This window comes from Portunus trituberculatus, chromosome 7 (assembly GCF_017591435.1).
Source record: "Portunus trituberculatus isolate SZX2019 chromosome 7, ASM1759143v1, whole genome shotgun sequence".
Lineage (NCBI taxonomy): Eukaryota > Metazoa > Arthropoda > Malacostraca > Decapoda > Portunidae > Portunus > Portunus trituberculatus.
In genome coordinates this window covers 6,284,044-6,306,088 of record NC_059261.1, presented here as the reverse complement: position 1 = coordinate 6,306,088, position 22,045 = coordinate 6,284,044, and the positions used below count along the sequence as shown (strand labels likewise).

At 41.2% G+C, this 22,045-nt stretch overlaps 3 protein-coding genes across 7 annotated transcripts in view; 1 reads left to right on the top strand and 2 right to left on the bottom strand.

Annotated features, from left to right (window-relative positions):
• LOC123520142 (transmembrane protein 209-like) overlaps positions 1-11,834 on the bottom strand; it is a 37,806-nt gene extending 25,972 nt beyond the window's left edge. The window contains exons 1-14 of one of the 5 annotated variants that reach the window (XR_006679179.1): positions 11,802-11,834; positions 11,250-11,407; positions 9,754-9,932; positions 9,087-9,293; positions 8,533-8,645; positions 7,833-8,013; positions 7,193-7,315; positions 6,674-6,792; positions 5,596-5,775; positions 4,875-5,033; positions 4,189-4,341; positions 2,981-3,561; positions 1,216-1,885; positions 792-1,082 (exon numbers count right to left, since the gene is read on the bottom strand). Coding sequence is in view for 2 of the 5 variants with exons in the window: in XM_045282088.1 (XP_045138023.1) it covers positions 3,349-3,561; positions 4,189-4,341; positions 4,875-5,033; positions 5,596-5,775; positions 6,674-6,792; positions 7,193-7,315; positions 7,833-8,013; positions 8,533-8,645; positions 9,087-9,293; positions 9,754-9,932; positions 11,250-11,371 (1,749 nt within the window). In the remaining 3 variants the exon portion in view is untranslated. Of the gene's footprint in view, positions 1-791; positions 1,083-1,215; positions 1,886-2,252; positions 3,562-4,188; positions 4,342-4,874; positions 5,034-5,595; positions 5,776-6,673; positions 6,793-7,192; positions 7,316-7,832; positions 8,014-8,532; positions 8,646-9,086; positions 9,294-9,753; positions 9,933-11,249; positions 11,408-11,755 lie in introns of those variants that run through there. The other 4 variants (XR_006679180.1, XR_006679181.1, XM_045282088.1 and 1 more) reach the window with 4 other exon arrangements.
• Positions 11,835-12,965: 1,131 nt separating this feature from the next.
• LOC123520155 (28S ribosomal protein S18a, mitochondrial-like) overlaps positions 12,966-22,045 on the bottom strand; it is an 11,590-nt gene continuing 2,510 nt past the window's right edge. Inside the window, exons 2-5 of the mRNA XM_045282121.1 lie at positions 15,000-15,136; positions 14,084-14,229; positions 13,729-13,852; positions 12,966-13,412 (exon numbers count right to left, since the gene is read on the bottom strand). Coding sequence (XP_045138056.1) covers positions 13,306-13,412; positions 13,729-13,852; positions 14,084-14,229; positions 15,000-15,123 — 501 coding nt within the window. The 5' untranslated portion in view covers positions 15,124-15,136 and the 3' untranslated portion in view covers positions 12,966-13,305. The remainder of the gene's footprint in view (positions 13,413-13,728; positions 13,853-14,083; positions 14,230-14,999; positions 15,137-22,045) is intronic.
• Positions 15,982-22,045, top strand: part of LOC123520128 (kinesin-like protein KIF11) — a 14,795-nt gene continuing 8,731 nt past the window's right edge. The window contains exons 1-7 of the mRNA XM_045282064.1: positions 15,982-16,180; positions 18,493-18,640; positions 18,980-19,129; positions 19,664-19,821; positions 20,237-20,459; positions 20,840-21,003; positions 21,576-21,768. Of these exons, the coding sequence (XP_045137999.1) occupies positions 16,101-16,180; positions 18,493-18,640; positions 18,980-19,129; positions 19,664-19,821; positions 20,237-20,459; positions 20,840-21,003; positions 21,576-21,768 (1,116 nt within the window). The 5' untranslated portion in view covers positions 15,982-16,100. The remainder of the gene's footprint in view (positions 16,181-18,492; positions 18,641-18,979; positions 19,130-19,663; positions 19,822-20,236; positions 20,460-20,839; positions 21,004-21,575; positions 21,769-22,045) is intronic.

The window sequence follows — 22,045 nt, the reverse complement described above, 5'->3', positions numbered from 1 at the left end:
GAGAGAGAGAGAGAGAGAGAGAGAGAGAGAGAGAGAGAGAGAGAGAGAGAGAGAGAGAGAGAGAGAGAGAGAGAGAGAGAGAGAGAGAGAGTGTTAAGCATTACAGAATACAAGCTTAGCAAATCATAGACACATACACCAATACAACTTTTAATCTAAGCTGGTCTGGTACTAGCGACCCCCAAACCATTACAACCCTACCCTACCCTACCCCACCCTACCCTAACCCTGCTCTACCCTGCCAATACCCTGTCACTGCCACCAGCCACCCAGCCAAACACTCCTGCCCACTCCAACTTCATAATTACTCCTGCTGAGAGAGAGAGAGAGAGAGAGAGAGAGAGAGAGAGAGAGAGAGAGAGAGAGAGAGAGAGAGAGAGAGAGAGAGAGAGAGAGAGAGAGAGAGAGAGAGAGAGAGAGAGAGAGAGAGAGTCACATACACACTCCAGCTGCCTCAGAAGTTACATATGTACATACAAACAAACGCGATCACAGAAATCTATCATTCAAATCAGAAAAAAAAAAAAAAAAAAAAAGGAACTCGGAACTTGAAAAAATAAATAAATGACTAAATGAAATAAGAATGAAATAAAATAAAACGCGACAAGATTTACAAAACAACAAAACACAAACAAAACACGGAACACTCACATTAATTCCCGTTTTCTTTCATTCCTCTTCCACTTCCTCCACTTAGAATCCACTCCACTCAAAACTGTAAAACAAACACACAATTAAAAATAAATAAATAAATAAATAAAAAATGCAACAGGCAGTAGTGTGTGTACGTCTGTGTGTGTGTGTGTGTGTGTGTGTGTGTGTGTGTGTGTGTGTGTCACAGTTTGGGAAGGTCAAAACAAACAAGGTCACTGGATAATTGTGTCAAAGGTCAGTGAGAAAGTCGGCAGGTTAGGTTGCCATTTAGTGAAATATAGGTGTGGATTTTAACCTTATCATATCAAAACTGAGAGAGAGAGAGAGAGAAAAGAAAGAAAGAAAGAAAGTGAATGAGCAAGTGTGTGTATGTGTGTGTGCATGCAAAACAAACCTTAAACTACAGACCTTCCTTCCTTCCCTCCTTCCTTACTTTAACCTTATCATATCAAAACTGAGAGAGAGAGAGAGAGAGAGAGAAAGAAAGAAAGAAAGAAAGAAAGTGAATGAGCAAGTGTGTGTATGTGTGTGTGCATGCAAAACAAACCTTAAATCACAGACCTTCCTTCCTTTCCTTCCTTCCTTCCTTCCTTCCTTCCCTCCTTCCTTCCTTCCTTCCTTCCAGCCACAGTGTTTCCTTCCTGCGGCAAAGTCTGCAACAAGTACTATTGTGATATTATAATTAGCCTGGCTCATTGCATTCATTTGGGTCACCGATGCTTACGCCAACCCACACAGCCACCTCAAACTCACCCACTTATCCGACTGCTAAACCCGCATTGGTATTTGTGGATACGATGCAACTAAATGTGGATATACAGAAATGGATCATGTGTTAAGTTAAATAAATGAAAAGGAATTGAAATGAAAGCTAAATATTCGATTCATGAGTTTTGTGTGTGTTTTAAAATTGCTGTGTGTGTGTTTGTGTGTGTGTGTGTTTGGTGTAAGGAATGGTTTATCCCCCTCCAGGCCTCTCCCCGTTTTCTTTGTAACCCTGTTGTTAGTGGAGACAAGAATGGAAATAAATGAACAAAAAAAACTAAAAAAAAAAAAAAACTAAAACAATAAATTAATAATGTAGCAAATTTTTGTAAAACGTTAGTTAGCGCATAACCCAAACTATGACTGACCACTGTCACATTTAAACCAATAAACATACAGTATCTGAACCACCTCTCTGTGTGTCTCCTTGCTGCACACACACACACACACACACACACACACACACCTAACCTAACACATATACACAAACAGACACACACAACTAATATAATCAAACACACACACACACACAGCCTAACCTAAGCCAACCTAACTAAACCAAACACACACACACACACACACACACTTGGACACTCATGGAACTAAATATATATAAAAAAAAGCATTGAATTAAGTACAGCAATCTTTATAGTCAGACTTATCGTTATCAGGCAGACTCCACAAAACGCTTGTCTTAACCTCTTCAATACCAGGACACATTTTTACCTTGAGTTTTGTGTACCATTAGACCATTTTACTGACATTAGCAAGGGTCTATGGAGGTCAGATTAATGGCTACAGTCTTCACTATTTTAATCCATTTTTACCTTGAGTTTTGTGTACCATTTGGCCATTTTATTGACATTAGCAAGGGTCTTTGGAGATCAGATTAATGGCCACAGTCTTCACTATTTTAAACCCCCACATGAGTTACTGAAGCTGTATAAAACCAACTAGTAACCAGAATGAATACTATTAGACTATTTCAGACCTATTGACATCAGTAAGAGTCTATGAAGGTCAGAAAATTAATGGCCAGTTTCCACTATCTTAATCCCCTCACATGAGTTACTGAAGCTGTAGAAAATCACCAAATAGTCACCAGAATATGGAAATGTGTCCTGGTACTGAAGGGGTTAACACTACAAAGAAGAAGTTATTGCTTGAACCACATAGCAAACAATCTCTTAACTCTACAATGACACGATACAATAAATAGCATAGAAAAATACTTAAAACTTACGTCCTGTCAACTCAGAGATGACTTTAAACACTTCACTTTGACATGAGAGATGGAAAAAAGACTTAAAATTACATCATGAAGGAAAAAAATAATGAGATAATTTTTGCATCATATCAACTCAAAGATGGCTCCAATGACACTTCACTCTGACATGAGGGTGGAAAATAAGTCACATCACCACTAAAACTCACACACTCACTCACACACACACACACACACTCAAATGCACTCTTTTGTCAGTCTGTCAGTCAAACACTTGTCAAAATCTTATCACTCTGACATGATATAAAAAATGTCATATCACTAAAACTTTCTCACACACACACACACACACACACTCAAACGCACTCTTTTGTCGGTCTGTCGGTCAAACACTCGTCAGAAATCTTACCCAAACAAGCACAGAGAGGTTTGAGGTCTGGCACACTTTGGAAACGCTTGGCACTCGCTGACCACACCAAACTATAGGGAAATGAGAGAGAGAGAGAGAGAGAGAGAGAGAGAGAGAGAGAGAGAGAGAGAGAGAGAGAGAGAGAGAGAGAGAGAGAGAGAGAAAAAACAAAACAAAAACCCTCCAAACACAATCTTCAGTCGTCACTAACCAAACACCTCAACAAAACGTCAAAACAAACACACACAAACACACAAAAAGGTCAGACACACACACCGAACCAGGTCAAGCAAGGTCAGAGGAGGCTACTTTTGACCTTATCCGCACCAATGACCCAGGATAGATTGACCCCAGACATAGATAAATTAATGTTAGCGATGCGGGAATGTTGGCAATGAATGACGTAGTGAATGAAGAGGAGAAGGGCGTGTGTGAGGTTGTTACGGCCACTTCCAACATCGCACTCTTCCTCAGGGGGCAGGACGACCTTCACGTGGGGTGGGGTGACCTGCGGAACGAGAGAACGCTAAGATGGGGAGCCTCTGTGAGCGATGGTTGCCTATTTTCATACTATTTTTCATGATTTTTTACAGTTTTGGAGTGAATTATTAACCCCTTCAGTACTGGGACATATTTATACCAGTTTTGTGTATGATTAGATGATTTTATTGACATTAGGAAGGATCTATGGAAATCAGAAGAATAATGGCCACAGTCTTCACTATTTCAATCCCTTTATAAGTTTCTAAAGCTGTATAAAATCACCAAATAGTAAGCAGAATGAATATGGAAAAGTGTCATGGTACTGAAGAGGTTAGGTTGCTGATAGTAAGGCCTCAGTAGGGGTTCACAAGGGTATCAAACTTTTAGATAAGGGATCACGAGTGCCAAAAAGTTGGGAACCACTCGTGTCTATAAAAGGATCATAAAAAGAGCTCCTCTGCCACACACAGGCAACATGACAGTGGGTAACTAACTTCCACACAGCAGGAGGGTGAGAGAGAAAGGTTACTGTGGAATGGACCTCAAAACAAACACAACAAAATGTAACAAACCTGGATGAAATAAAACAAAGAAATCTTGATAACAGCAATAATAAAAACAAACACTAACAAACACCAAACACCAAACACACCTGGCTGAGATAGAGAAGTGGTCTGTGTGTCGTCTTGGGTGGTTTTTCAGGAGCCTTGATGACGTGAGTGCTGGAAAACATCCTTCCCTCAGGCTGGGCAATGTCTGGGGGCAGCTGCTGGTCCAGGTGCATGGCAAACAGGTGTAGTAGGATCTGAAGGAGTGAAGGAGTGAGTGAAGGAGTGAGTGAAGGTTTGAAGTATTTTTAGGGAGTGATTATGTTTTCTTTTTTTTTCTTTCTCCTTTTCTTTTTGTAGCAGGATCCGGAAAGGAGTGGTGAAGGAGTAACAGTGAAGGAATGAAGGAAGTGTGACTGAAAGAGTAGAGGAGAGACAGTGAAGGAAGTGTGACAGTGAAGGATATGCCAGCGAAGGTTTAATCTCTCTCTCTCTCTCTCTCTTTATCTGTCTCTTCTCCCTCTCCCTTACAGCCTTCATCTCTCTCTTTTCATCTTCCTTTTTGCCTCTTTCCTCTTTCTCTCTCTGTGTCTCTCTCTATTACAATCTTCATCTTACCCTCTCCCTCCTCTTCTCTCTCCCTTTCTCCATTACAGCCTTCATCTCCCTCCTTCTCCCTTTCTCTCTATTATAATCTTCATCTTTCCCTCTCCTTCCTCTTCTCTCTCCCTCTCCCTGCTTTTTGCCTCCTCTTTCTCCTCCTCCCTCTCCCTCTCTTTCTCTCCCTTACAGCAGTGTCCGTGGGGTACTCCTCCTTCCAAGGGCGGCTGTTAAATGTGGTGCTTCCAGAGTTCCAGCGGTAGGCGGAGATGGCCCCACCACTGGCCAGCTCTCGGAGGCGGTGGAGGAGGTAGTCTTGATGCACTGTCACCTCCAGGAACGGAACCACCTGAGGGATGAGTGGAGGAGTGAGTGGATCAGTGTGGGTGAGTGTTGAAGTGAGTGGATCAATGTGGGTGAGTGTTGAAGTGAGTGGAGCAGTGTGGGTGAATGTTGAAGACTTTTAAGAATGACCCCAAGCTAATTAAGATCGAAATGTTTCAAGATTGTGTTTCAAATGTTTCAAAGTAATCAAGATGGGAACTTTTAATTACAGATGTGGATGAGTGTGGATGTGTGGGATTATTTCTTTTTTCTTTCTTTATGCAGCAGGAGGGGAAGCTGGCCAAGAGCGACAAAAAGTTAAATCAAAAGTCCACTTCATTGTCAGTTTCCTTAAAGATAATAAGTTAGCTAGGTCTGGTCAACCCAACCTAACCTAACCTAACCCAACCCAACCCAACCCAACCTAACTTAACCTAACCCAACCCATCTCTACCCTACCCTAACCTAACCTAACCCAACCCAACCCATCTCTACCCTAACCCAACTTAACCTAACCTAACCCAACCCAAACAAACTCAACCTGAACCCAACCCAACGTAACCCACTCCAACCCACCCTACACTCACATCAGCCAGCTGCTTAAGGCCTGAAATATTCTGTGCCGTTTTCTTGAGCTTGTCGACGCCGACAGCACCAATCTGTATCTCTGGGGCCACTCCACGCAGCACCTTGTTTGTGGCATCAATGTTCTGCACCAGCGGCACCAGCAGAGTCGCCGACATCCAGATGCGAAGGTTCTCCGTAAACTGTGGAGGGGATTGAATGCTGTTTTAGAGGGGTGGGGGTTCTGAAAGGGTGTTTTTGGGTGTTTTAAGGGATTTTTAGGGTGTTTTATATTTTTTTGGGGGGGTTTTGAAAGGGTTTTTTTGGGTGTTTTGATAAGGGGGTTTTGGGGTGTTTTGAAGGGGTTTTGTGGGTGCTTTAAAGAGGTTTGGAGGTTTTGAAGGGGTTTTGGACGTTTTCAATGTGGTTTTGTAGATGTTTTAAGGGGTTTGGTGGTTTTGAAGGGAGTTTTGTGGGTGTTATCAGGGATTTGGAGATTTTGAAGGGGTTTTGGAGGTTCTGGAGAGAGTTTGGTGAGTGTTAGGAAGAGGTTTGGAGATTTTGAAGGGGTTTTGGAGGTTTTGAAAGCATTTTGGAGGTTTTGATGGGGTTTTGGAAGTTTTGAAGGGGGTTTTGGAGATTTTGAAGGAGTTTTGGAAGTTTTGAAGTTATTTTGGAGGTTTTGAAGAGGTTTTGGAGATTTTGAATGCATTTCGAAGGTTTTGAAAGGGTTTTGGTGACTTTGAAGGGATTTTGGAGATTCTGAAGGAGTTTTGGAGGTTTTGAAGGGATTTTGAAGATTTTGAAGGGGTTTTGGAGGTTTTGAAGTAGTTTTAGAGGTTTTGAAGGCTTTTTGGAGGTATTATAGGGGTTTTGGAGGTTTTGAAATGGTTTTGGTGATTTTGGAGATTCTGAAGGAGTTTTGGAGGTTTGAAGAGGGTTTTGTGGGTGTTATAAGGTATCTGGAGATTTTGAAGGGGTTTTGGAGGTATCAAAGGGGTTTTGGAGGGTTTGAAGGGGGATTTTGGGATGTTTGAAAGGGATTTGGAGGTTTTGAAACATATAACTATTACCACCACCACCACCACCACCACCACCGACCTTAAAGAGCTGTTCTGGCGTAACGTTCCTCTTGCGCCAAATTTTGCTGACACTGCTACTGGAGGAGGTGGACGTCTTGGAGCTGTCATTCTTGCTGTCCGCTGAGTTTGTCTCCTGACCTGCACGGGGAGAAAAAAATAAATAAATAAAATAAAATAAATAAATAAATACACAAATAAATAAATAGTTAAATAAATTAATTAATAGATAAAGAAAGAAAGAAATACATAAATAATAATAATAATGAATGAATAAGAAAATAAATAGATAAATAAATAGACCCATAGACCCTTCCTAATGTCAATAAAATGGTCTAATGGTACACAAATCTCAAGGTGAAAATGTGTCCCAGTACTGAAGGGGTTAATATAGTGAAGACTGTGGCCATTAATCTTCTGACCTCCATAGACCCTTGCTAATGTCAATAAAATGGTCTAATGGTACACAAATCTCAAGGTGAAAATATGTCCCAGTACAGAAGGGGTTAATGAGATGTCCCAAGGTGTCCCAAAGCCTCACCTGTGTCCCGGTTGGCTGGCTGGTACACTGCCTTACGAAGGGACGCGCCATGGTCAGCCAGGGAGGACCGCGGCGAACCACCGTACCCCCACAGAGATGAACTGCTGCCCTCACATTGGTACACTGCCACACACACACACACACACACACACACACACACACACACACACAGGGGAGAAATGTATTAGAAAATTTAACACAGATAGTTATTAGCACGAACACACGCACACACACACACACACACAAATCCTCCAATCCTTCTCTACCACACACAATCCTCTTCTAATCCTCTAACACATACTCTCCAATCCTCTTCTAATCCTCTAACACTCTTACTTACTATCCAATCCTTTTCTAATCCTCTAACACTCATACAATTACTCCCCAATCCCCTTCTAACACTCTTATATACTCTCCAATCCTCCTCTAATACTCTTAACACTATTACTTACTCTCTAATCCCCTTCTAACACTAATAATTACTCTCAATGCCCTTCTAAACTAATAATTACTCTCCAATCCCCTTCCAACACTCTAACTAACAACCTAATCCCCCTCTAACACTCTTACTAACATCCTAATCCCCTTCAAACACTCCAACACTCTACCACACACTCCTGGATCCTCTTGCAACACTCACTTATCTGCCTGAGCTTCTCCTTCTCCCTGTGGTGGTGTAGATAAGACTGCAGGGAGGCCTCATCAGTGATCGGAGAGGCGGGGGAGGCTGGCGGGGTGGCGGGTGACGGCAGGGGCTGACTGAGGAGGGAATCTGTCAGTGGTGGCTGGAACATTTGCTGCTGTGGCTGTGTCTGGCTGCCCTGGAAGAGATGTGTGTGTTAGAGAGGCTGGGAGAGCTGTGGGAGAGCTATGGGATCGGCTGGGATGCTGGTATATGCTGTGTGAGAGGCTGGGAGAGGCTGTGGGATGCTGTGATAAGCTGTGGGAGATGCTGGGAGGCATTGGGAAAGGCTGGAAGGCACTGGGAGAGGATAGGAGGCACTGGGAGAGGCTGGGAGACACTGGGAGAGGCTGAAAACACTGGGAGAGGATGAGAGGGTGGGAGGCAATGGGAGAGGCTGGGAGTCACTGGGAGAGGCTGGGAGACACTGGGAGAGGCTGGGAGACACTGGGAGAGGCTGAAAACACTGGGAGAGGATGAGAGAGGGTGGGAGGCAATGAGAGAGGCTGGGAGAGGTGAAGAAGGAAGCAGAACAGAGAATAAAACAGAGAAAATGGAAAAAGAATGGAAAAAACAAGAAGAAATGGGAGAGAGAGAGAGAGAAAGAAATCAGAGGAAGAAATTAAAGAGAGAGTGAAGATAAAAGGGAGATACTTACCGACATTAAGGGGAAGGATAGGTCCAGCAGGGAGGACTGGTTGCGGTGGAAGGACCAGGAGTCAGCCGTCACAGAGCCAGCGGTGCCACTACTGAGCATACTGGCACTCAAACCTGCGAGGATAAATAGATAACGCGCTTGGAGATAGATAGATAAATGGTTTGACTCATAGATAGATCACTCAATCAAACTTGCCTCTTTCAATTTTTTCATATGATGTTGAGATGCTCATAACTTTGCCCCTAACTGCTCCTAACCTAAGATCTTTACACCACAAAGACTTCAACCCTTCCTGCTGTTAACCATGCCCTTACTTTGCCCCTAACTCAAGGCAGACAGCAGTTATAGCAGTTTTAGTTAAGGTCACTCAATCAAACTTCTCTTTAAATTATTTTTACAATGTTCAGATGCTCATAACTTTGCCCCTAACTGCTCCTAACCTAAGACCTTTACACCACAAACACTTCAACCCTTCCCATTCCTAACCATGCCCTTACTTTGCCCCTAACTCAAGGCAGACAGCAGTTATAGCAGTTTTAGTTAAGGTCACTCACCAAGGCTGCTATTATGCGAGGCGGCAGCAAGGGGAGACTGAGGGGAGAGGCTGGACCAGGAGGCTGTGGTGAGGTTGATGGGGGAGAGAGGGGGGGCAGGGGAGGGTGTGCGGACAGTGGCGGAGAAGAGGGAAGAGAGAGGAACCTTCTGCTCTGCCACTGGTGTTGAACTGGCTTGCTGTGGTGATGACGACTTGAACCCAAAGTCTGGAAACGATTCATAACTGGAATAACTTTATAACAACACCAATAACAATAATAATAATAATAATAATAATAATAATAATGATAATGGGTTTGTAAGTATCATAACTTCATAACAATAACAATGATCTCTGCACCTTTAATATCAACAGTAGGTTAGGTTACGTTAAATAAATAAATAATGTAACTTAACCTAACTTACTCTAACCTAACCGTACATAATTCAACCATATCGTACTGGAAAAATATAAAAAACAAACAAATAAATAAGGAATTCCAAACTAACCTAACCAAACCTATACTATGAAAAAATAGAAAAGAAAAATAAAATAAATAAACAAAACCTATCGTAGCCTAACCTAACCTAACCTATCCTACATCATTCTGAAAAATATGAAAAAAAAAAAAAATAAAAATAAATAAATAAATAAAAAAAATCTATCCTAATTTTAAAAGCCCCTACCATTCTGTGTAATGTTCATAAGTTGTCTCTGCTTGTCGGAGACCTCAAGGGGCGGCAGGGTGAGGTAGAGGAGCAGGGCTGACAGCAGGAGGCGCACCAGCAGGACACCAAGCAGAGTACACACACACCAGCACACCCACCACCACGCACCGCCCCACCCACTCACACCCCCATTCTGCCTGCACCGAAAATAGGGAAATAGTAGTAATCACTCGGAAATACAGGGTTAATTGGTAAGAAATAGGGCTAATCACTTGGAAATACAGGAAATACAGGGTTAATTGGTGAGAAATAGAGCTAATCACTTGGAAATACAGGAAATACAAGGTTAATTGGTAAGAAATAGGGCTAATCACTTGGAAATACAGGAAATACAAGGTTAATTGGTAAGAAATAGGGCTAATCACTTGGAAATACAGGAAATACAAGGTTAATTGGTAAGAAATAGGGCTAATCACTTGGAAATACAGGAAATACAAGGTTAATTGGTAAGAAATAGGGCTAATCACTTGGATATACAGGAAATACAAGGTTAATTGGTGAGAAATAGGGCTAATCACTTGGAAATACAGGAAATACAGGGTTAATTGGTGAGAAATAGGGCTAATCACTTGGAAATACAGGAAATACAGGGTTAATTGGTAAGAAATAGGTCTAATCACTTGGAAATACAGGGTTAATTGGTGAGAAATAGGGCTAATCACTCGGATATACAGGAAATACAAGGTTAATTGGTAAGAAATAGGATTAATCACTCGGATATATGGGAAATAGGGTTCATTGATAGGAAATTGGGAGAAATAAGGTTAATCGCTCAGAAATACAAGGAAATACAGAGAAATTATTAAAACATGTCTATGCCTGCCTAGATAGGATTAATCACTCAGAAATACTAGAAAATGCGGAATTATTAGCTTCATTCTGCTTGCCTGGGAAATAGGGAGAAATAGGGTTAAATCACTCGGAAATAATGGGAAATACTGAGAAATTATTAAGACTTGACTACATCTGCCTGGGAAATAGAGAAATAGGGTTGAATCACTCGGAAATAATGGGAAATACTGAGATATTATTAAGACGACTATATCTGCCTGGGAAATAGGGAGAAATAGGTTTAATCACTGGGATTAATAGGGGAAATATTTAACTATTCCCCTCTTCTAATTTATTTTGCCACAAAGGTATAGAAAAAAAAAGAAAAAAAAAAACAAAAATATTTCCTTTTCCTTCTTTTTCAACCTTCCTTGCAATTCCGTTAATATTTCACCTTTCATTAATATCATTTCTATTTAATTAATCCCCCTTATCATTCTTTTTTTTTGCATTTTTTACCTCATCATTACAATACAGCATTTTATTCCCTATTATCATCACTACACTGTTTTCTTTCATTATATTCTCATCATACCTTATTTTTGAACCTCTCATCATTATACATTATTTCTGTACCTCATAATACAGCTTTATTTAATTACTCCCCCCCCCAAAAGACTCACAAATCATAGGTGAAGACAGCGATAAGGAAGACGAGAAGCCCCGCGGACCGGCCACCCCATAGCAGGGAGTGGGCGGCCGTCTTGCGAACCAGCGCGTCCTGGACCAGCTGGGACGCCGCCATCCTTCACCTGTGACCTCTCTGTGACCTCGATTACACCTGGAAAGTAATTATTTGTGGTTATATACAAGGGGATTATATTTGAGAGAGAGAGAGAGAGAGAGAGAGAGAGAGAGAGAGAGAGAGAGAGAGAGAGAGAGAGAGAGAGAGAGAGAGAGAGAGAGAGAGAGACTAACTTACACCTAATACAGTAAAAAAATAAATAAATAAAAAAATAATAAAACTGACCAAAAATCTTAGCTTATAAAATGAACCTCCACGTGCTTATTTCTTCCCCCTATCAATTAACCCATTTCTCGTTCATTTCCCGCACTTATTTCCACTCCACCACCTTCACTACCTACTATCCCTATTCTCCTCCCACATCCCCAATAGAGTAACACCTACAGGGAACTTTTCAGATAATGGAGGTTAATGGAAGGGCCACACTCACCGCCCCGCCTTGGTCTCGGTCTGGGTCTGGCTTTGTTTACCTTTTTTGAACGACGTCTTTCTAAAATCGCCGAAATATTCCCGATTTTTTTTTACCATATTTCTATGCAGTATTTCCACTTTATTCAGGAATTCTTTTTATTTTATTTTCTTAACACTCAAAATATTCTGCAACACTAACAAATACGCTTAAAACATCATAAAATAATTAATGTACCCTTTAAAAACTGCAACATTACAAGGGAGACTTATCTAAATATTGCGGCTTGGCTTCTATTCCTCTTCCGCTTGCCTTTCTCCTTTCCTTTTCGTCCTCCTCCTTTGTTTCGTCTTATTTCTCCCTTCTATTGCTTCCACCTACACACCTGAGCCTAGAATCACACCAAAACACTTAGATAACACTAGATATTAAGCAAAATATTGACGAAGTGGAGTATTGTGGCTTGGCTGCTCCTCCTCTTCCTCTCTTCTTCTTCTCTCCTCCTCATCCTCCTTCATTTCTCCTTTCCTCTTCCCTCTACTACTAGAATCCACACACCTGAAGCTAGAAACACACGAAGATACCCAGAACTCACTAGATATTAGACAAAACATTGACGAATTTATTTACTGACCCATCTGCCAACCAAACCAACTATCTGTCCATTTTATCTATCTATCTTCACACAGACATGCAAATATTAACAAACTGGTATGGATGGGTGGCAAGAGAGTGTTGGGTGTGGGTGTGAGTGCTGGGTGCCAGGCTGTGGGTGTGTGTGTGGGTGTTTGGGAAGGATTGTGGGCGTGACATTACTGAGTGGAGTGCAAGTGTTGACCAGAACTCTCACTCTTCCCTGGGTTTCTGTGGTGCACTCCTGTGAACTCCCTGCCTGCTTCTGTGTCACCTTTGGACCTTTATTGAAGCAAGCCAGTCATTCTTTCACATCAGGATAATATAATAATAATAATAAAGAATCAACTACACTCTCTCTCTCTCTCTTCCTGCCCATCTCCTTTTACCTCTCTGTCTTTCTCTCTCTCTCTCTCTCTTTCTACATCCAGTTCACGGATAATGGTAAAAAATACTACTTAGGTCTCTCTCTCTCTCTCTCTCTCATAGTAATAGGCTTCAGAATCAACTACACACTCTCTCTCTCTCTCTCTAAAGAAAATTATAATACTGTTTTTGTATCAGTTTATTTATTTATTTATTACAATTTTTTATTTACGGATAACAATTGCAGCTGTCAAAATATGTACATAGAAACACCATTTCAAATAATACAGGAGGGGAGGGAGGGGAAGAACAAGGGGAGGGAGGGGAAACAAGGGAAAAGAAGATGTGAGGGAAAGATAAATAGGTAAGGGCTGTAGGGTATGGCAGGGGTCACTGTGGCAGGGTAGGGGATCGGCAGGGGTCACTGTGGCAGAATATTTTTGTTAAGAGTAAAAGAAGAAAGAGAAATGACAGGGAAAGGCTTGGCAGGGGGAAGGGTATGGCAGGGTGAGAGATTGGCAGGGGGTCACTGTGGCAGGGTGCTTTCGTCAAAATAGCGGTTAAATTTCTTAGATCGCTGTCTCTTGCTTGGGTCTCTCTTGCTGGTGGCAGGGGCAAGGTTTGGCATTAGACCTGGCAGGGGAAACAACAACAATAACAACAACAACAACAACAATGATTACTACTTCTCTCTCTCTCTTTCTCTCTCCTAATTACTTTTCTTCTTTTCTTTTCCTCGCTAATCTTTTAACTAACAATGAAAAGAACAACAATTTTATTTTTTCCCCTCTCTCTCTCTCTCTCTCTCTGTACCTCCACACACACACACACACACACACACACACACACACACACACACGCATTATCTCTCCCTCTCTCTATCTATATTTCCCAAAATCTCTACACTACTACAACTCTCTCTCTCTCTCTCTCTCTCTCTCTGTCTCACCTGCTTTCTGTGCCATGATGACCAGCCAGGTGAGTCGTCTCTGCTGTTTGCCACACAGCCCCGTCACCCGTCGTGGCAACACACTGCCGTCCTCACGCATGAACTGGGACAGGATAAGGACGTCCTGCGGGTGGAGAGAGGGTGAGGGTGCAGGAGAAGGTGGGGGAGAGAGAGGGTTTGTTAGTGGTGTGGATGGGTGGGTGGATGGGTGTGTGTGTATAAGTTTCTTTCTCTCTCTCTCTCTGAATTAGATAAATATATGTGTAAGTAAGTCTCATCTCTCTCTCTCTCTCTCTCTAAATTGAATAAATATATGTGTAAGTAAATCTCTCTCTCTCTCTCTCCGGGTACCTACAGTGTGCTTGACGTCCAGATCGAGGGCACAGAGTGGACACGCCTTCCCTGCCTCCCTGTCAGGCTTGAGCAGCAGAGATGACTTCGGGGAGGGGAGGTACTGCCCCCTCACCACTGTGTCCCCCCCGGCCTCCTCCTCCACCACAACTGTTAGGAAGGTAATGGTAGTATTAGTAGTGGTGGTGGTGGTGGTGGTAGAAGTAGTAGTAGTAGTAGTAGTAGTAGTGGTGGTTAATCTTTTTGTAATGGTTAATGGTTATAATGGTGTTAATTTTAGTCCAATGCTTCTCAAAACACTACACTACTACTAACCAGGGGGCTGCACCCACCAAACACCCCCCTAACCAAATCTAACCCCCCCCCCAAAAAAAAAAAAAAAATGAAAAATAAAAAAAATCATGGATAATTTTTGCTGAAATTATCTTATCCTCACCCTAATCTACCCTATCCTATCCTAACCTAACCTAACCTTACCACAAACACTAACCCAACCTAACGAAAATGCAAACAGTAACCAAAACTACCAAAACCAAACCATTGTGGGCTTAGTGTGCAGGCACCGGAATATTCCTTGAATAAGTATGGCCTTACTAAAGCCGTGCCCACATTAAACACACACACACACACACACACACACACACACGTTGTCCAGTAAATACTCTGTCACCTGCCACGCCTGTTTCAATCATTACAAAGGAGGTGCCACTCTTGACTTTATCCTCTTTACATAAAAAAAAAAAAAAAAAATACAAAGTTCTATTTATTAGTATATATATTTTTATTTTCATTTGTATGTATTTAGGGCAACTATGTATATATAATTTTGTATGAGGCCCTGTAGAGCACCATTTACTGGTGGAATAGAGCCTAGAAAACAAAACAAAACAATAAAAACAATAAACAAATGGTAGACTTACTTTCTTTGAGTGGCCTGGCATGAGTGGTGTGCAGGGGCCTTAGTAGGGTGGCAGCAGGGGTGACAGGGGTGATTGTGGGTAGTCCTCGTGGGAAAAATGTCCTTATCGTTCTACACAGCATCATTCTCTCTCTCTCTTCACCGCTACAGCTGATCTTCTTCCTCTTCTTCTTGTGGCTTGTTTTGTTTTGTTTTTAAATCGCTTCTATTCACGTCTTTCTTCCGTTATTCACTGGTTTGCTTCATTCAGTCTGTCTCAAAAGCCATTAAAACCATGTAGATATATTTTGATTGATTAGAGAGAGAGAGAGAGAGAGAGATTCATTTAAGTGCAAAATCTGGCTCCATTACACCAGTTTACGACAGCATTTATTTTCCTACTATTACTATTACTATTCCTTGTCCGTGATTTTTACTATAGGCCTTATTATAGGAAAAAGACTGATAGACCTACCAGTATACAAAATATAGAGATAGAGAGGTATGCATATAACTACAAAATCTTGCTTTATGACACAAATTACTGAAACCATTATTTTTTTTCTATTATTCTTTACCCATAATAACTTATATAGGCCTTCGTAAAAAGAAATTCATAAACCTAAGCAAAATATCGAGATGAAGAGAGTGACTGAGAGACGCGTTCCTATATCTACAAAATCTGACTTTATCGCACAAATTCTAGACATTGCAAAGTTTCCCTACTATTTTTTTTACCCCATAACTTCTTCTATAGGCCTTCGTAAAAAAAAATCCATAGACCTAAGCAAAATATTGAGATGAAGAAAGTAAATAAGAAACGCATTCTGACTTTATAACACAAATTCTCAACATTGCAAATTTTTACTACAAATCTTTACCAATAATCACTTCTATAGGCCTTCGTAAAAAAAATCATAGACCTATGCAAAAACACCCAAGATCAAGAGCAAGACAGAATCCTCGCTCCTGATTGGTCGGTTTGATTTTCCAATTCAGACACCCACAATCGAGGTGACGCCGCCACAAGCAACACCTTCAATATTTACCTATTTTAAGCCTTCCCTGGGCGGAATAGACGTGTTTTTTACCTGTACAGTGCTTGTAATAATCCTGAGGAACCATGATGAGCAGCCCAGTGCCCGTGAGGAGGCGAAATAAGGCCAATGCAAGCCAAAATATTAAGGTCTTCGTCAGATGTCGGTAAGTTTCCTACGGTTTATAAATTCTGGTTAATTTTTGCTAATATTCCTTCTTTGTGGCTTATTTGCTGTATTTATTTCGCCATTAGTGTTATTTTACCTTCATTTATTACGAAGTGTTTGTTTCCTAATTCTGGTTAATTTTTGCTAATATTTCCAGTGTTTTTACTAATTCTGGTTAATTCTTGCTAATATTCCTTCTTTGTGGCTTATTTGCTGTATTTATTTCGCCATTAGTGTTATTTTTACCTCCATTTACTGCGAAGTGTTTGTTTTTCAGTGTTTGTTTACTAATTATTGTTATTATTATTATTATTATTATTGTGGTTTATGTACTGTATTTCGCCATTAGTATTATTTTATCTCCATTTACTACTAAGGGTGTCCATTTTCCATTTTCTTTTCCCATTTTTATTAATTCATTTATTTCTTCTTGTGGTTATTTACTCATAATGGTTAATTCTTCCTATTTTCTTTATTTATTTCACCATTAGTATTATTTTACCCCCATTTACTACTAAGGGTGTCCATTTTCCATTTTTTCCCATTTTTTTCTTCTTCCTTTGGTTATTCACTGATAATGGTTAATTCTTATTTTCTTTATTTATTTCACCATTAGCCTTATTTTGCCCCATTTATTATTAAGGGTGTCCATTTTCCATTTTCTTTTTCCATTTATTTATTTATTTATTTTGGTTATTTACTGATAATGGGTAATTCTTCTCATTTTCTTTATTTATTTCACCATTAGTGTCATTTTACCCCCATTTATTACTAAGGGTGTCCATTTTCCATTTTATTTATTTATTTTGTCATGTTTGGGGAACTCTAAGGGTGTTTTTTGTGCATATTTTGGGTGTTTTGGGGCTTTTAGGGTGTTTTTAGGGACCATTAGGGTGTTTTGATAGTTTATATTTTATTTATTATTATTTCATTTATTCATTTTTCATATTAGGGTGTTTTTGGGGTATAATAGTGTCTTGGGGGCTTTTAGGGTGTTTTTAGGTGTGTTAGGGTGTTTTTAGGGCCAATAAGGTGTTTTTAGGGTCATTAGGGTGTTTTTCGGGTCATTAGAGTGTTTTTAGGTTTCTTTAGGGTGTTTTTAGGGTCATTAGGGTGATTTTAGGTTTCTTAAGGTGTTTTTAGGGTCATTAGGGTGTTTTTAGGGCCAATAGGGTGTTTTAAGGTCATTAGGGTGTTTTTAGAGTCATTAGGGTGTTTTTAGGGTTCTTTAGGGTGTTTTTAGGGTCATTAGGGTGTTTTTAGGGTTCTTTAGGGTGTTTTTAGGGTTATTAGGATGTTTTTAGAGTTATTAGGATGTTTTTAGGGTTCTTAGGGTGTTTTTAGGGTCATTAGGGTTTTTAAGGGTGTTTTTAGGGTGTTTGTAGGATTTTTAGGGTCATTATGGTGTTTTTAGGGTAAGTTTAGGGCCAATAGGGTGTTTTTAGGGTCAATAGCATGTTTTAGGGTAATTTGGGTGTTTTTAGGGTCATTAGGGTGTTTTTGTAGGGTTCTTTAGGGTGATTTTAGGGTTATTAGGATGTTTAAGGGTTCTTTAGGGTGTTTTTAGGGTTATTAGGATGTTTTTAGGGTTCTTTAGGGTGTTTTTAGGGTCATTAGGGTTTTTTAAGGATTCTTTAGGGTGTTTTTAGGGTCATTAGGATGGTTTTAGGATTTTTAGGGTTATTAGGGTGTTTTTAGGATAAGTTTAGGGCCAATAGGGTGTTTTTAGGGTCAATAACATGTTTTAGGATAATTAGGGTGTTTTTAGGGTCATTAGGGTGTTTTAGGGTTCTTTAGGGTGTTTTTAGGGTCATTAGGGTGTTTTTTGGGTCATTAGGGTGTTTTTAGGGTCATAAGGGTGTTTTTAGGGTTCTTTAGGGTGTTTTTAGGGTCATTAGGGTGTTTTTTGGGTCATTAGGGTGTTTTTAGGGTCATTAGGGTGTTTATACAGTTCTTTATAGTGTTTTTAGGGTCATTAGGGTGTTTATAGGGTTCTTTATGGTGTTTTTAGGGTCATTAGGGTGTTTTTAGGGTTCTTTAGGGTTTTTTTAGGGTTATTAGGGTGTTTTTAGGGTCATTAGGGTGTATTTAGGGTCGTTAGGGTGTTTAGGTTTCTTTAGGGTGTTTTTAGGGTCATTAGGTGTTTTTAGGATCATTAGGGTGTTTTTAGGGTCATTAGGGTATTTTTAGGGTCATCAGGGTGTTTTTAGGATCATTAGGGTGTTTTTAGGGTCATCACTCCCTTTCCTTCCATTCTCTCTCATTCTCTCTGCCTCTCAATAACCCCCCCTCTCTCTCTCTCTGTATCAGGCCCATGAACACACAGGAGAGGGCGGGCAAGTCTCACAACATAGTGACGGTACAGAACAGCCGAGAGGTGGTGGTGAAGGAGAGGCCCACGGACAAGTTTGCAAAGACATTTACCTTCGACCACGTGTTTGGACAGGATTCTAAGCAGGTGTGTGTGTGTGTGTGTGTGTGTGTTTTTTTAATCCTTTTTTTTATCATATTTATTTGTTTTGGGCAGAAGTTATTTATTTATTTATTTATTTGTGTTTGAGTGTGTTTTTCTTTTCTTTTTTCTTTTCTTTCTTTCATTATTTATTTATTTATTTATTTATTGTATACATATGACTGCACTCCACCTAACCTATTTCTTAATCTTACATTTTTATTTCTCTCTCTCTCTCTCTCTCTCTCTCTCTCTCTCTCTCTCTCTCTCTCTCTCTCTCTCTCTCTCTCTCTCCACTCCACCTAACCCCACCCCACCCCCATAACACCCCACCTTCACCCACAGATTGATGTGTACAAGGCAGTGGCAAAGAACTCCGTGGAAGAGGTTCTAAATGGGTTCAACTGCACAATCTTTGCCTACGGTCAGACTGGCACCGGCAAGACCTTCACCATGGAGGGGGAGAGGGTCCCCGACGCCACCACATGGGAGGAGGTAATGGGGGATGGTCATGGGTTGGTAGGAATTAATGGGGGTGTTGGTTGGAGGAGTTAATGGGTGGGGGTAGGAATTAATGGGGATGTTGGGGGAGGAGTTAATGGGTGGGATGGCTAATGGGGGTGTTGGTGGAAGGAGTTCAATGGGTGAGGTAGGAATTAATGGGGATGGTGGAGGAGTTAATAGGGGATGGTCATGGGTGGTGTATGAATTAATGGGGGTGTTGGTTGGAGTAGTTAATGGGTGGGGTAAGAATTAATGGTGAAGAGGTCAGTAGTAGGAGATAATGGGGCAGGTGTGGAAATAATAGGGATAGGGGAGGTACAAATTAATGGGGGTGTTGGCTCACTAGGATGTAAAGGGGGTTGGTGGTGATGGGTGGAGGTAATGGAGGTAACACAAACAAACACACACACACACACACCACCACAACCAAACACGCCACAACCACACACACCACCAAACACACCACCATAGCCACACAAACACACCACACCACCCACACAGCCTTACCACAGCCTCCCACCACAGGATCCACTGGCCGGCATCATCCCGCGCTGTGTGAACCACCTGTTTGATGAGCTCCGCATGCAGAAGGTGGAGTTCACAATGAGAGTTTCCTTCCTGGAGCTGTACAATGAGGAGCTGTTTGACCTGCTCTCTGCCCATGATGACTTCTCCAAGCTTAGGTGTGTGTGTGTGTGTGTGTGTGTTTTCTTCCTCTTTATTTTGTTTTCTTTTTTGTTTTCTTTTATATATGTTTTTCTCATTTTTTCAATTTTTTTTTCTCATTTTCTCTCTTTTTCTCCTTTTCTTTCTTTTCTCTTTTCTCTTTCTCTTTTCTCTCTTTCCTTTTTCTCTTTTCTCTATCTTTTTCTCTTTCTCTTTTCTCTCTTTCTCTTTTTCTCTTTCTTCTCTCTCTCTCTTCTCTCTCTCTCTCTCTCTCTCTCTCTCTCTCTCTCTCTCTCTCTCTCTCTCTCTCTCTCTCTCTCTCTCTCTCTCTCTCTCTCTCTCTCTCTCTCTCTCTCTCTCTCTCTCTCTCTCTCTCTCTCTCAACACCCCTCAACACCCCTCAACACCCAAACCTCTATAAACACCCCTCAGATTGTACGAAGACTCCAGCAAAAAGGGGTCATGCATCATTCAAGGCCTGGAGGAGGTGCTGGTGAGGTCAAAGTCGGACGTATACAGCATCCTAGAGAAGGGGTCCATGCAGAGGCAGACAGCGGCCACCCTCATGAACGCACATTCCAGTCGTTCCCACACTGTGTTCACCGTCACTGTGCACATGAAGGAGAACACTGTGGACGGTGATGAATTGATGAAGGTAATGGTGTTTGCAGGGGGGTGTTGGTGTGTGTGTGTGTGTAGGGGTTGTTTTTTGTGGTTGTGTGTGTGTGTGTGTGTTTTGAAATGATTTGATGGTTCTTTCTCTTTTTTCTCTTTCGTTCTCTTTTTCTTTTTTCTCTTTCTTTTTTACTCTCTTTTATTCTCTTATTGTTTTTCTTTTTTTCTCTTTTTCTTTCTCTTTTCTCTTTCTCTTTTCTTTTCTTTCTCTTCTTTTCTCTTCTTTTCTCTTTCTCTTCTCTTTTTCTTTCTCGTCTTTCTTTTCTCTCTCTCTCCTCTCCTCTCCTCTCCTCTCCTCTCCTCTCCTCTCCTCTCCTCTATACACACACACACAACATAAACATCACACTTTCTCCACAGACCGGCAAGCTGCATCTGGTGGACCTGGCTGGCTCGGAGAACATAGGACGGTCTGGTGCCGTGGAGAAAAGGGCAAGGGAGGCTGGCAATATTAACATGTCCCTATTAACTCTTGGTCGTGTTATTACTGCCCTGGTGGAGAAGGCCCCTCATATTCCTTACAGGTGAGGGGCTGGGGGCTGAAGGGTGGGTTGGCTTTGGGTTGAGTTAAGTGGGGTTTGGTTAGGTGAAGTTGTGTTAAGGTTAAGTTATTGGTTAGTTTAAGTTTAAGGAAAGGAAAGATGAAAAAATAGGTTAGGTTAGGTAAGGTTAGATTAAGGTTAAGAAATTGGTTAGTTTCAGAAGGATAGGAAGTCAAGGTTAGGTGATGTAGTTTTAATTAGGTTAGGTTAGGTTGGGTTTATAAATACATACATAGATAGTATTGTTAGGTAGAAATAGCTGGAATAGGCTGTGTTGTTAGGCCTACACATGGCAATATATCTATCACTCCCCATCCATTGATTTATATAAACACCACACGTACCACTCCCAACGCACCACCACACCACCATACCACTACCACACCACCACACCATACCACATCTTTACCACACATTATCATTCCCAGCACCACCACACCACACCACACCTTCACCACTCCCCACCACACCATACCACACTTTACCACTCCCAACACCACCACACCTTCACAGCACTCCCCACCACACTACTGCACATTTACCACACTCCACAGAGAGTCGAAGCTGACACGCCTTCTACAAGATGCTCTCGGAGGTCGCACGAAGACCTCAGTTATTGCCACGATTTCCCCAGCCTCCATCAATCAAGAGGAAACACTCTCAACGCTCGACTACGCACACAGGGCCAAGAACATACAGAACAAGCCAGAAGTGAACCAGAAGCTGCATAAGAAGGAGTTGATTCAGGTGTGTGTGTGTGTATGTATGTATTTACCTAGTTGTCGTTTTACAGGGCCTGGGCTTTACGCTGGTGTGGCCCCGTCTCCATATCTACACTTATCCAATTTCTCTTTAAAGCTCTGCACACTCGTTGCTGACACCACTTCCTCACTCAAACTGTTCCAAGTCACAACACATCTTTGAGGGAAACTATATTTTTTAACATCTCTCAGACATCTTTCTTGCCTCAGTTTTTTACTATGTGATCTTGTGTGTGTGTGTGTGTGTGTTTTCTCAAGGGTTA